This window comes from Numenius arquata, chromosome 10 (genome assembly GCF_964106895.1).
Source record: "Numenius arquata chromosome 10, bNumArq3.hap1.1, whole genome shotgun sequence".
Taxonomy (NCBI): Eukaryota; Metazoa; Chordata; class Aves; order Charadriiformes; family Scolopacidae; genus Numenius; species Numenius arquata.
Window position 1 is genome coordinate 25,375,189 of NC_133585.1, and position 13,485 is coordinate 25,388,673.

A 13,485-nucleotide genomic window follows, 5' to 3' on the forward strand; every position below is an offset into this window, starting at 1 on the left:
TACAGGCAGTCATTTGCCTGCTCTTGTTTGAAATTGTTTGTGAATTATGATGGCAGCGTAGATTCTTTTCCAATAGCTACATTCTCTGCCTTATCACTAAGGGAGTTACCTGGGGATTTTGGGTTCCATTCTAGGCTTGGTCAAGTCTTTTATGTTGGCAGGTTTATTTATCTCCTTAATTTCTTATTTCTAAATTAGGGGCAATGCTTTACTTTTCCCCCCATTCTTTCTCTTTTTATTTTGTAAGCTCTTGAGGATGGGGACTCTTGCAGTACAAAGTTGATCTTTGGAGACTTCGGGCATTATCAAAATAACAAACCACATGATGATTTTGCTAGCATATCAAACAAAAACCTTCCTACCTTTTTTTCAAGCTGTTTGTAATGCTGCTTCTTTTTTTTTTTTCCTTTTTTGTTTTGATTGTTTGTTTTGTCCGTAGGCCCTACTCTCAGTGCTGAGAGAAAGTCACCGCACAAGAACTGTTTTTAGAAAAGTTGGTGGATTTGTGTATGTCACATCTTTACTTGTTGCTATGGAAAGATCTTTGTGCTCACCACCTAAGAATGGCTGGGAGAAAGTAAACCAGAATCAAGTGTTTGAACTGCTCCACACTGTGTTCTGCACATTGACGGCAGCAATGCGCTACGAGCCAGCCAACTCTCATTTCTTCAAAACAGAGATCCAGTATGAAAAACTGGCAGATGCTGTTCGATTACTTGGCTGCTTCTCAGACTTGAGAAAAATAAGCCCCTTGAATGTCTTCCCTTCAAATACACAACTATTTCAAAGACTTTTGGAGGATGACCTGATATCCCTGGATTCTGTGTCACCTACGCTAAGACACTGCAGCAAACTTTTTATTTACCTCTACAAGGTAGCAACAGATTCTTTTGACAGGTATGAACTTTTTTTTTTTTATTTTCCCACCTTTCCTGCCCCCATAATCCTGGTGTTCCCCAAAATAGTTTTCTTCAATATGTTCATTGCAAGCTTTTGTATTTCCATTTTAATCTACTTCTCTGTTCGTTCACTCCAGTGAGAGGAATATAAAGTGGCAACATCTGACCAAATATTGACTTAGCTTGCTGGTGTTCTCCAGGGTATGCAGCGTTCACTCTGATGTGGAATTTTTTTGTCATGGCAGCAATTCAGATAAACATGTCAGTTTATGGGTATATTTGATGTATTGAAGCAACCTGTTGGTTGATAGGCAAATTATCTGGTTGCTTTATCATACAGAACTACTAGATTTTTATGCTTTTATTAAGCCAAATGAAAACTTGGTTCTTGAATGTCACACTTTAACTTCACATTTTCTCTGAGATGGGCCTTCAAAGTAAGGAATTAGATAATATCATAACAAATTTATAATCATAGAATCATTTAGGTTGGAAAAGACCTAAGATCATCGAGTCCAACCGTTAACTTACACTGCCAAGTGTACTACTAAACTATGTCCCCAAGTGCCACATTTACCCGTCTTTTAAATACCTCCGTGGATGGTGACTCAACCACTTCCCTGGGCAGCCTGTTCCAAATGTTGATGACCCTTTCAGTGAAGAACTTTTTCCTAATGTCCAATCTAAACCTCCCCTGGTGCAATTTGAGACCATTTGCTCTTGTTCTATCACTTGTTACTTGGGAGAAGAGCCTGACCCCAGCCTCTCTACGAACTCCCCTCAGGTAGCCGTAGCGAGCGATAAGGTCTCCCCTCAGCCTCCTTTTTTCCTTACTAAACACATCCAGACTAGACATCTTGTTTAGTCTGTGAATTATCGTTGTTTAAATTTTACTGGGAGACACTCCCAGAGTAAAACAACTAGAATTTAAATTATACTTGCGATTTGAAATGAACAGTGTCATGTGCGTCCTAATGTTGATTCAAAATGACAACAAACTTACTGAAGTACCTGTTGAAGATTGGTTTGTCTTAAAGTAGTTCTCGCCCATAATTGAAGGTATAAAAAAGTAAAACACAGACCTAAACTTCTTATCTGGGACCTTGGAACTTCTTCACCCCAGCTATATTTAATGCATGTGACCCTGTTTTAATAAGACAGGCCACCTAGTTAGTCAAATACGGGGTCTGATTTTCCAAGTGTTGAAGATGTGGCTGTGTATGTTGAGATACTAATAGAGCTGCCAGTTGGTCAGGCTTTCTTAAACTAGGTGACTAGTAAAATACAAACTTCATGGTTTTGTTAATGAACATTTTACCTCAAAATCGACAAATCTTAATGCTTTTCTCTTGGTTATGGTTTGTTTTTTTTTTAAATAACAACAAAAAAACCACCCCGAAAAGACAAAAGCCGAGTACAGAAATCAATTTACTTGATCTCATTATTACTAAGTATTATTAAAGCATTCAGATAGATGGAGGAAAATGTGTATTAAGAATGTGTTGCACGTACTGTAGAAGTTGTAACAGTGGCTTACAGTGCAGTATGAGGAATCAATGGGGTAAGTAAATCCCGTGGTGGTGTTGCATAAGCTACCTCATTAAGTTCCTCTTTTTTTTTTTCCTGTCATCTTCAGTGACTGCATTCTCCTTTCTTCCTTAAATTTTCTGATCATCATTCTTTGTAAAGTTTACATTGATTTTTATTTCTTATCCATGTTGATTATACTCGCTTTACTGAGGCTTTACTTTCTCATCTTAATTTCTGCTGTTTGCCATTGAAAGCTGTCCTGTTTTGCTCGCGTGGCCGTATCGATAAACCTCTGGAGTAATGAAGGAGCACTGCGGTCATGCCATAATTCAAGTACACGCTTAGCGTGTCCCTGTGTTTACCTGACGCGTGTTGTTCGGTAGTGTCCTTTGTCATCCATGTTGTTTCTGAAGAATGGATCCTAGTAATGATTTTATTGGCGCTTTTGTAAAACTAACAAGCTTACGGCCTCTGGTTTCTTCTCTAACCTCTCTGCCCTACCCCTGTCTGTTTTGTCTGTAGTCGTGCAGAACAGATCCCTCCTTGCCTGACAAATGAGACTTCTCTCCCCTCTCCCTGGGGTACGCCAGCTTTGTCCAGGAAAAGGTACCGACCCTTCAAAGAGAAGTTCATCTTGCTTCTGATTTCTCTCGCTGTTGTGTTTCTTTTTTTCTCTCAAGTTGTTATTTTTTTTGAGGTGTGCAATTTCACGTGTATGTTTACTAAATAAAAGAAATGTAAAGGTATGTTTCATAGTGAATCCTAAGTAGTGATGCTAACGGATGAGATTAGAGATGTCTCCAGACTCCTGAAGCACTTAAAGTTAAGTTCATGATTCAAAAACAAATAAGGTCTAGTATAAGGAATGATCTAAGGGAGGTATAAATGAAACTCTTGGGAGTTCAAAGAAGTTCAGACTATGCTAGTAGATCAGTTAATAGAGCAGGATTTCTTTTTTCTTGACTGATTTTTCAAGAAAAAGTACTTTTAGTGGGAAGGTGGATGGCTTGTTAAGGTCTTCATTTGTTAGTAATTGCACCGAGTACAAAAATAAAGAATGAACCTGCCAGTACTTGATTACCAAATGACGTAGAGGCAAGCTAAACTAAAGGGTTTGGAAGAAAAGTTCAAATGGCACAATTCAGAAATCTTAGCACCCGCTTTCCCTCTGAAGTTACTGTCTTTTCTTATGCGTCTTAGTGTCTGGTAGATTATTTTTTCTTTTTTTAAAAAAAAAAAAGTTTACTGATTCAACAACAGTGTGACTTACAGACCTGTGGAAATGATGAAAAGGAGATTTTTTCCCGGAGACTCCAGGGAAGCGGGGAGTCATTTGTTACCTGGAGATGCAGGTTAGGTGGAGATTTGCTTTTGAAGCCTCAAAAGACATTTGAAAGACTGTGGGTTATCCGGGGTGCAGGTGCCATCTGTGGAAAATACAGTCATTATGGCTTGGTGTATAGCTTTAAGTATGCATGGAGTTCCATGTCTGGAATGAAAAATATTTTGCAAAGGGAAGAAACCAAAGCTGCTTTTAGAAACTGCTTGGAAAGGAAATATTTGTGCTCGAGCAGGTTAGTAAAGAGAAGCCCTTTTCTGTCTTGTGGAGTAACGTTACCCAAGTCATACCTGGGTATTCTGCAGGGACAGGCTTGGACAAGGCCACTTTCCCGGTAATCCCGAAACTCTTAGACCATTGTTTCCTTTCTTTTCTAACACCGAGGCATTTAGGAACAAACGTAGCAGTTGCAGTTCAGAGAGAAAAACCTCAGCTGCCAAGCTCCTTTTCCTCTCGTTTATTCTGAAGAAACTTGAAAGCAAGCAACGTTTCCTCTGGAAGCTTTTTGCAGCTTCAGCCCTGATATTAACCTCTAGCGTTATGGATTGCCCTTCGCCACGTTTCGCTGTTCTCCTGGCTGCAACTGCCAGGCTGCTCAGGTTCATGGAATTACCCAAACGCCCTGGTACGCGGAGGCTTGTGCAGCACAACACATGCAATGCCTGCCAAACAGATCCTGATTCCAGGGTGTCATGAATAAAAGAGTGCCAGAGGGGTAGTTGACGCAGCCTGGTAATTAAAATATTAATTTATGTATATATGAATAGATATGTTAGGTTTCCTTTATGGTGGTTGGTTGTTTTCTTGGTTGGTTGTTTTTTTTTGTTTGTTTGTTTGTTTTTTGTAGTACTGAAAATGCAAACAGTTATTTAAAAACTGTGTGTTATAAGGTGAGGTAAAGATTGGATGGTTTAAAAAGTCAGTCTCCCCGTGGGTTGCTTTGGGCAATTCAGGTAAGCACCAGTATAGTAGTGTGGATCCTTGCTGAAGGGGTGCATTTGACGTGTGCATCTTCACAAACGAAAAAGGCCTTTGGGCGATAACAAGTTTTGTAAGGCTCAAAGCAAAAGTGGACAGAAAGAGTGATCATGCTGGCCCGGTTGACTTTTCGGATCCTTTCTGTAAAAGCATGTTTTCAAGTAAAAAAAAAAAAAATAGACAGGGAGGGCTAGGCTTTTTAAAAGTCTGTTTGAGCAGCTGTCTGCTTTCTCACGGTTGTTCAGTGTCATGTTTGTCATTCTTAGGGAATTCAGTGCCAGTAGCTGGGATCTTCCTACTTTCAGAAATAAGCAACTTGGGGTTTGTAGTACAGTTACATTATTTTATTTTCTTTTTTTCCCTTTTTAAATGTCAGATATGGTCAGGTTCTGTCAAAGTTGACTTTTCTGAGAGAGGTGTTTGCTTTTCTCTTACTGTTTTCTCTCTCCTTTACTTTGCTTCCCTGGGATCTCCCGTGTTACTTTGGCCTGGTTTCCTGTCTTTTGACTTGGAAGACGGGTCCCCGAGGGAGAGCCCTCCATTGTTTGGCTAAAAGAGCAAGCAGACACTGTGCACACAAATAATTCTTACAAACAAAACCAGTACAGTTCTGGTTTTCCACACAGTCTAGAATGGTTCTGGATACATACATACGCTAATATTCTAATATTCTCTCTCAGACGCGTCTGCCAATTCTCAAAGCTGTATTTCCCCGAGGAGCGAGCGGTGCCCTCCAAGTGTTATCCTTTATATAAACAGCGTGGGTAGGACTCCTCCAGCACGTGCATTGGGGTGGCGGTACATAACTCCTGGAATGCATTATTCTTCCACTCCTCCTGTATGATTTGAATCAAGAACTACAGCTTTGCCAGCTTGATTGCTGTAAATTTTGGCAGAAAAAAACTTATCTTGATGTTCTCTCTCTGTTTTGGGCCTGATGGGATGAAGTAGAGAATAGAATGTGGCTTTGACTTTAATATAGTTTTAGCCATTGTTTTTTCAAAGTTTGTGTAGTGATCACTCTTGGAACGATACGCAGAGGGCTTATCTACAATGTATCCTGCTTATTTCTTTCCAGTGAAAATGGTCTTATATTTCTAGTCAAGAGTTGTACTTATTTATGTAATTTAAGTTAGAATTTTTCTTTGGTTTTATTTTTTGTTAAATTAGACAGATCTGTATCATCTTCGGTACCCTGCCTTTTTTCTGTTGTTCACTTCTTCCTGTTTTCTCCCTTAAAGGGATCATATAAAGAATGTATAAGCATGGCTTAATCAATTTGTTGTGGGTTCTGCACTGAGCCATAAACCTGTAATATTCGATGAATACTTTAGCAGGATTTTGTAGGATCTATTTTCTTTTCCTTGCCTAGAGAAATCTTTTTGAACTGTTTTCTTTTTTTGTTATTTTGATACGAGTACTCCTTACATGGAAAAAAACTTATATGGAAAAAATACAGAAGATATTTTAAAATTATGTGAAAAACTTTCAATAATACATGCTTTAAGGACGTAACTTTACTTAGATTGATAACAGAAGAGTGAATTGCCTAGTCTTGACTATATCCCCTTTGCAGTTTGTTGTATGTGATATTGAAGTTCAGGTCATTTGAGGCCAGAATCACATGCTTGTTCGTGAATCATGCTGAGCAATGGCTGGGGTTTTTATTAGGCTCTCCCTATACTACCGTGTTATAACCTCACAGTTTACCTAATGAAGTGAACGTGATAGGGCAGATCAGGATGCTTAGAAGTAAAATTTGTGCTTACAAGTGGATGGAAGCTTGGTCCTCAAGAATGTCTTGGGGAGTGGAATTTCACAAAGCCAAAGAGCATTCTTGAAATGGATATTTAGTTTTTAAACTGTATCCTGTAAGTCTTGCATTGAGATGCTCAAGGAAAGAGGTAGCAGTTTTCTTCAGATGAAGAGCAGAGCTGTTAGGATGCATGAGAATCAACTGCCCGTGTTTCAATCTCTGTGTTAAGACAGAGAAAAGGATTGAGATAACATCTCTCTATGAAAGTATTACCAGTTGTTCTGCTGTTCTTAATTCCATTTAATTTTAAGAGAGGCAGTGAAGCCTTCCTCTGCCTGCCAGATGCTTCAGTCGGTGAGTCTGCTAGAGAACTTTAGGAAACTGGTGACTAGAGAGTTAGTAAAAACACTAGAAAAATTGATTTGGGCAGATTTTTTTCTTAGTGGTTGGTTGGAATAGAATTGTCATAGTATTTCATGTTTGCTGTAAGTATTAGCCGAACGAGTAAAGCATCAGTAATTTCATCTTTCTTAAAAAAAACCTCCTTTAAAAAGTGCTCTTGGGTTGTTCAGATCTGCCATGAATCTTTTCGATAAGAACACTTTTGTTGGAACAACAAACAGCCCATTTTTCCAGCCAGCACAAGATCGCCCTGTACTTCCTAGTGTCCTGTCTTAGGCTAAATATTACATTGCCTCAGCCTCACCCCCCCACACTTCAAATGACGTTTCTTGCCGGGTTGGGTGCGTGTGTTGAGATGCAACCTTCAACGTGTTTAGGACAGAATTGCGCTTGCAGCCTTCCTCAGCTCCCATCTATGTCCTGGTTTTCCCCGGAGAAAAGATTTCCTAGTTAGAAGTGCCTAATGGATGAGGCACAGCGAGCTGCTGAGTGTTAACTTCTGTTAGGGTTAGGGGTTAGGTAAATCTCTGTCACTGAGAACAAGAGAGAGGAAAGGCCTCTATCAACTGATTTGATAGGAAGAGACCCGTTTTTAACTGAGTTCACTTCTTGTAAAACGTCAGGCAATATTTGATCCTCAAGAAAAATTGTTACATGGAGTTTGTTTTCTTTCTTCTTGCAAATAAGCATATATGATAAACCCACCCATATTCTCACAGTATTTAGTTGTGTTCTGTTTTGTTTTTTTTTCTTTTTTTGCGTTGAGCATGATCCTTTTGAGCTACCTTTTGCTTCAAAAGTACCATCTTGAAAGTGTATGTTCAGTCGGCTGGTCATGCTGTTTGTGTGTTGAATCTTGTGCTGGAAGAAGAATGGCATCAAGCTGATACCTCTGAGAGTTTCAATGGAAATGCATCTACAGCCCCTCAGTACAAGTGGTTGCTTCTAAGTCAGTGTGTCAAAGCCTCTTTTCCCTGAATCAGATTAAAGCAGCTTAATGTAAAACTAAATTGCCGTAGCAAGTCATAGAAAGACAGAGAGCATATGGAACTGCCGGCACGAGGGTACACCAAGACCAACTTTCTGTTTCTGTAGGATAACTAGAGATTTCCCAGAGTTTCATGACAGCACGTTTTCTAATCAGTTGTTACTGAAAAGCAAATGGGGAGAAACGTATTCAAAGCTGAATTCATCCCCCAGAACAGGAGCGGTGGTAGCTGTCGTCACCGTGTGCTGCCACCGCAACTAGAATGGAAAGAGGGAGGCAATAAAGGCGACCTTTAAGCTTTTCAAACTACGTAGCATCCAGGGAAAAGACTTCTCAGTTCAAGAATAGTCAAAATATTGCAACTCTTCCAGGTTGTCTTTGGGGAAACATGTCCAACAGGTTTGTCCAACAGTTAGACAGTTGATGTGTCTAACTGAGGGCAGAGAGAGGAAGAGGGGAGTAGCATCTATAAGCCAGTTCAACTTTACAGCTGTTTGAAAAATGCAAAGCTCACAATAAATGGATGTCGTAACCGTGGGATGTTTTATGTCCTGCAGGCACGCATATCACTCTGTTTCAACACCTCCTGTTTGCCCTCAGAAAAACATAGCTGATGGGAAACTCCAAACAGGACCCACATCTGTACAAAGCTCTGATGCCGTCATTATCCACCCCGGTGCTATGCTTGCGATGCTGGATCTTCTGGCCTCTGTTGGATCAGCTACACACCCAGAGGTAGGGAAGAAAATTCTGCTGTCTTAAGCTTTGAGAGTGACTGGGAAAAAGGATGGCTGTGGGAAATGGGAAAAACAACAATGTCCTCTTGTTTTGTGCTGAGAAACTAATACATTTCACAGACTAATTAAGTTAACTGGTGACATAGAGGTCTGATAGAAGTTGTTTTGTTTCATAGGCTTTGTTTTGTTTGTTTTTTTCAAACACCTGGCAATGAGTTTGAAATGGCAATGAGTTTGAGTTTTGTGAGTTACACAAAAATGTAAATTTACACTTACATTTAAAGGTAAATTTAAAGAAATGTCTGAAGTGGCCATCAGATAAGTTTCCAAGCACTGTGATTAATTCATGTTTTCCTTGATGTGTCAGTTGTTAATGCTTAGAACAAGGAGGACGTTTAATTGGACATTATAGCCTGGTGTATATGTGCTGTTTGAAATACGTTCTAGTTGCAAAATTGTACCACTTTGTACAATTCGCAACCCAAAACTTCTACTGATGGTTTGTATATAAAGAATTTGTTGGACAATTTTTGAAGTTGCTTAAGTATTTTTTGTTGTCTTCACTGAAGAGCGCTGTTTATTTTCTTTTAAAAAGTTCCAAAAGCTTACACGAATCACTAGACTTGATTCTTCCTTTTTTTTCCTTTACCAGTTTTGTAGAGATGATGATGACGGGGAGCAGAATGAAGCCCCGATAATCCAAGGGGAAATGGTTAGCAATCTGCTATACCACTTAGATACACAAAAGCTTATGGGACCAGATGGGATCCACCCGAGGGTACCGAGGGAGCAGGCAGAAGCGCTCACCAAGCCCCTTTCCATCATTTGTCAGCAGTTCTGGCTAACCAGGGATGTCCCAGTTGGCTGGAGGTTATCAAATGGGACGCCTGTCTACAAGTAGGACAGGAAGGAGAATCCGGGGTACTACAGGCCTGTCAGTCTGACCTCGATGCCAGGGAAGGTTATGGAGCAGATCATTTTGAGCGCCATCACACAGCACATACAGGACAACCAGGTGATCAGGCCCAGTCAGCACAGGTTTATGAAAGGCGGGTCCTACTTTACTGACCTGATCTCCTTCTATGAAAAGGTGACCGACTTAGTGGATGAGAAAAAGGCTGTGGATGTGGTTTACCTGGATTTTGGTAAAGTCTTTGACAGTGTTTCCCACAGCATTCTGCTAGAGAACCTGGCTGCTCATGGCTTGGACAAGTGTACTCTTTGCTGGGTAAAGAACTGGCTGGATGGCCGGCCCCAAAGAGTTGTGGTGAATGGAGTGAAATCCAGCTGCTGGCCGGTCACAAGTGGTGTTCCCCAGGGCTCAGTACTGGGGCCAGTTCTGTTTAATACCTTTAGCAATGATACAGAGGAGGGGATTGAAGGCACCCTCAGTGAGTTTGCAGATGACACCAAGTTGGGTGGGAGTGTGGATCTGCTGGAGGGTAGGAGGGCTCTACAGAGGGATCTGGACAGGATGGGCCAAGGCCAATGGGATGAGGTTCAACAAGGCCAAGTGCTGGGTCCTGCCCTTGGGTCACACCAACCCCCTGCAGCGCTACAGGCTTGGGGCAGAGTGGCTGGAGCTGCCTGGCAGAAAAGGACCTGGGGGTGTTGGTGGACTGTGGGCTGAACATGAGCCAGCAGTGTGCCCAGGTGGCCAAGAAGGCCACCAGCATCCTGGCCTGGATCAAGAATAGCGTGGTGAGTAGGACTCGGGAGGTGATGGTCCCCCTGTCCTGGGCACTGGTGAGGCCCCACCTCGAGTGCTGTGTCCAGTTGTGGGCCCTTCCCACAAAAAAGACATTGAGCTGCTGGAGAGTGTCCAGAGAAGAGCAACAAGGCTGGTGAGGGGTCTGGAGCACAAGTCTTATGAGGAGAGGCTGAGGGAGCTGGGGTTGTTTAGCCTGGAGAAAAGGAGGCTGAGGGGAGACCTTATCATTCTACACTTACCTGAAAGAAGGGTGTAGCAAGGTGGGTGTTGGTCTCTTTTCCCGAGTCACAGGCAATAGGATGAGAGGAAATGGCCTCAAGTTGCACCAGGGGAGGTTCAGATTGGGTATTAGGAAAAATTTCTTCACTGAAAGGGTTGTCAAGCATTGGAACAGTCACCGGTTGAGTCACCATCCCTGGAGGTATTTAAAGACATGTGGCACTTAGGGACATGTGATGGACTTCACAGTGCTGGGTTAATGGTTGGACTCCATGATCTTAAGGGTCTTTTCCAACCTAAATAGTTCTATGCTAAGTTACTAGGAATAGCTTAACATCACAAAAATAAAAGTTTTTAGTACACTCTAAGCACATAGAACTTGTGAACTGACAAGGAGAGTTTTGTTTAACCATCTCTACCTGAATTGTTTTTCTTTGTAATAGTCGTGGTAATCCTTCATATAACTTACTATCTTTTTTCATAAAGAGATGGAAGTGCCTCTTCACACTCGTGTGCGCACACACCCCGAACACACACACACACACACACACACACACACACACACACACACACACATATTTAAGCATAGGATGTTGTGTGTATTCATTGGTAGTGGTAGCTTCCTTTTCATTATTAGGCATAAGGGCTGTCTTTTATTTGCCTTGTGGGTTTGCGTCTTCTCAGGTTGTGTGCTCTTCTCTCTTTCAGCATGCGCTGGATCTCCAGCTGGCAGTGGCCAATATCCTGCAATCCCTAGTGCACACGGAGAGAAACCAGCAAGTCATGTGTGAAGCCGGGCTCCACGCACGACTTCTACAAAGATGCAGCGCTGCTCTGGCTGATGAGGACCACTCGCTGCATCCGCCACTCCAAAGGATGTTTGAAAGGCTGGCCTCCCAAGCGCTGCAGCCGATGGTGTTGAGGTGAGAACAATAGCATGGAAGTCCAGTTGAGCTGAGCCCTGCTGCCTACACTGACACTGACTGGCTGTGAATGGCTCGGATTGGTAGAGAGCATAAGTGACTTTACATTGTCCCCCCAAATAAACATTGTCCTCCCCGCCAAATAAACATGGATAAAACAAAGCTGAGGTCACTTCAGGCTGTGGTGTGCCTTTCCAGATGAGTTCAGCTTGCTGAATGGGCATCTATGAGCATCTTGATGTCCTCCTACAGGATGCGGCAGCCTCCTGCCAAGTCTTTGGAATTTTCAGAATTTTTTGATCAGTTAAAATAATGTCAACCTGTTTGATCAGTTAAAATAATGTCAACCTTTGAGAGCATGTGTTCAAAACTTAAATAGTTTAAAATGGATCAAATGTGTTTCTTGTAATTATGCATTAGTTAATTTATTTTCTTAGTTAAATTTATATTCATTACAAGTAATTACTGTCTTCTTAAAAAATGGTGTTAGATTTGGTGTCATTCTCGGCAAATAAATAGACAAAGTGATTTGTGAATTTTTTTATTCTCTTTCTTAGGGAATTTTTACGCTTGGGAAATCCTTTGAATTGTGGAGCTTGGGACAAAAAGCTGTTGAAACAGTATCGAGTGCACAAACCCAGCTCGCTGAGCTTTGAGCCGGAAATGAGAAGTAGGTGCTGAAGTGCTAGAAATTTGTGTAAAGAATGCTACGCTGACATCCCCCAGTTGCATACTTCTGTAAAATTTGTAGATAAGCATCTCTAAACACCTGACTTCACCCCAGCTTAGTATGAATGTGAAATCATCAGAACAATTTGACTGGAAAAAGTTTTAAAAGCAGAGGGAATGTAGTACTTGTATTTAATATATATCCAACGAGGTAATTATAATTTTTTATCCTAGGAACAGTAACTATTAAATACGATAGTAGTTTGATTTTAAGTCTTGACTGGATCCTGAATTTGTAGTTATTTAACAGTAAAAGGAATACGGTTTTTTTCAGATACTTTCATGGGCACATCACATCATTAAATCCATGTAATGTCTCTCATAGCTTCAGTAAGGTGTCAGATAAAACAACTGAAATTCCTACACTTAAGCATAATTCTATTTATTTCAACTAGAACCTGGCTCATTGTTAGCATCACTAGTAATGAGAAAGAAATAGAAAGAATTAAAAAGAAAAAAAGCACAATTTACCTCATCTGGCAGAATCTCAATCTAATAATAATTCCTCTTACAAAGAGGTCGAAATTGGAGTTGAAACACCCACTTTTAATTACTTAAAGTTCAACAGTCCCTTATTAACCATTCATTGGCTTTTCATCAATGTTTTTAGTCGTTGCTTGCTTTTAATATGTTTAATTTCCTAGTATATTAAAATTGAAATATTTAATACTATGTGGTAAGCATGTGTTGAATTATGAGCATAGTAACTTGAAAAATTTTCAAGAAAAAAGACGGACTTATATCAGCTTTAAAAAAAACCAAAAGGGAAGGGGGAACACCATGACAACTCAATTTCAGTTTTAGACCTGGAATTAACACTGGTAAGGTATTCACAATTCACAAAGGTATATTAACTAGATATTCCTAGATTATAGGCAGGTGTACATATGTGTATGCAGTGGAAATTTTCATTATACCTTTGTGTGGTATCCTGTCGTGGAAGTTCATCCATCTGATAGAATACTTCATAGTCTGTCAGCAATTCCACATCACTGATTTTCACACTGGAAAGATACATCTCTATTCCAGCCGCTTAATGAATCAGTCTGATAAACTGCACTGATGTCTGTAACCGATGGATTCCTTCAGCCGATCCAAACCTCTCTTCCACACACGCTCTTCCCTATTATTATCTTAGTTGTAGAGCTTGGGAATAGCTGTTCATGTAGTATAGGAGAGTCTCAGTAAATGGTAATACAAAGAAATTACTGATAAGTTTTCAAAGCACGTGGTATTTATTTCTTTGTGTCAACTCAGTCGTCGTATGGCCAGTT

The 13,485-nt window shown here is 40.7% G+C and overlaps 1 protein-coding gene across 1 annotated transcript in view; it reads left to right on the plus strand.

Annotated features, from left to right (window-relative positions):
• The window catches only part of WDFY3 (WD repeat and FYVE domain containing 3), a 129,759-nt gene that overhangs the window by 38,743 nt on the left and 77,531 nt on the right, over positions 1-13,485 (plus strand). Inside the window, exons 11-15 of the mRNA XM_074154371.1 lie at positions 440-897; positions 2,952-3,035; positions 8,450-8,627; positions 11,268-11,482; positions 12,040-12,156. Coding sequence (XP_074010472.1) covers positions 440-897; positions 2,952-3,035; positions 8,450-8,627; positions 11,268-11,482; positions 12,040-12,156 — 1,052 coding nt within the window. The remainder of the gene's footprint in view (positions 1-439; positions 898-2,951; positions 3,036-8,449; positions 8,628-11,267; positions 11,483-12,039; positions 12,157-13,485) is intronic.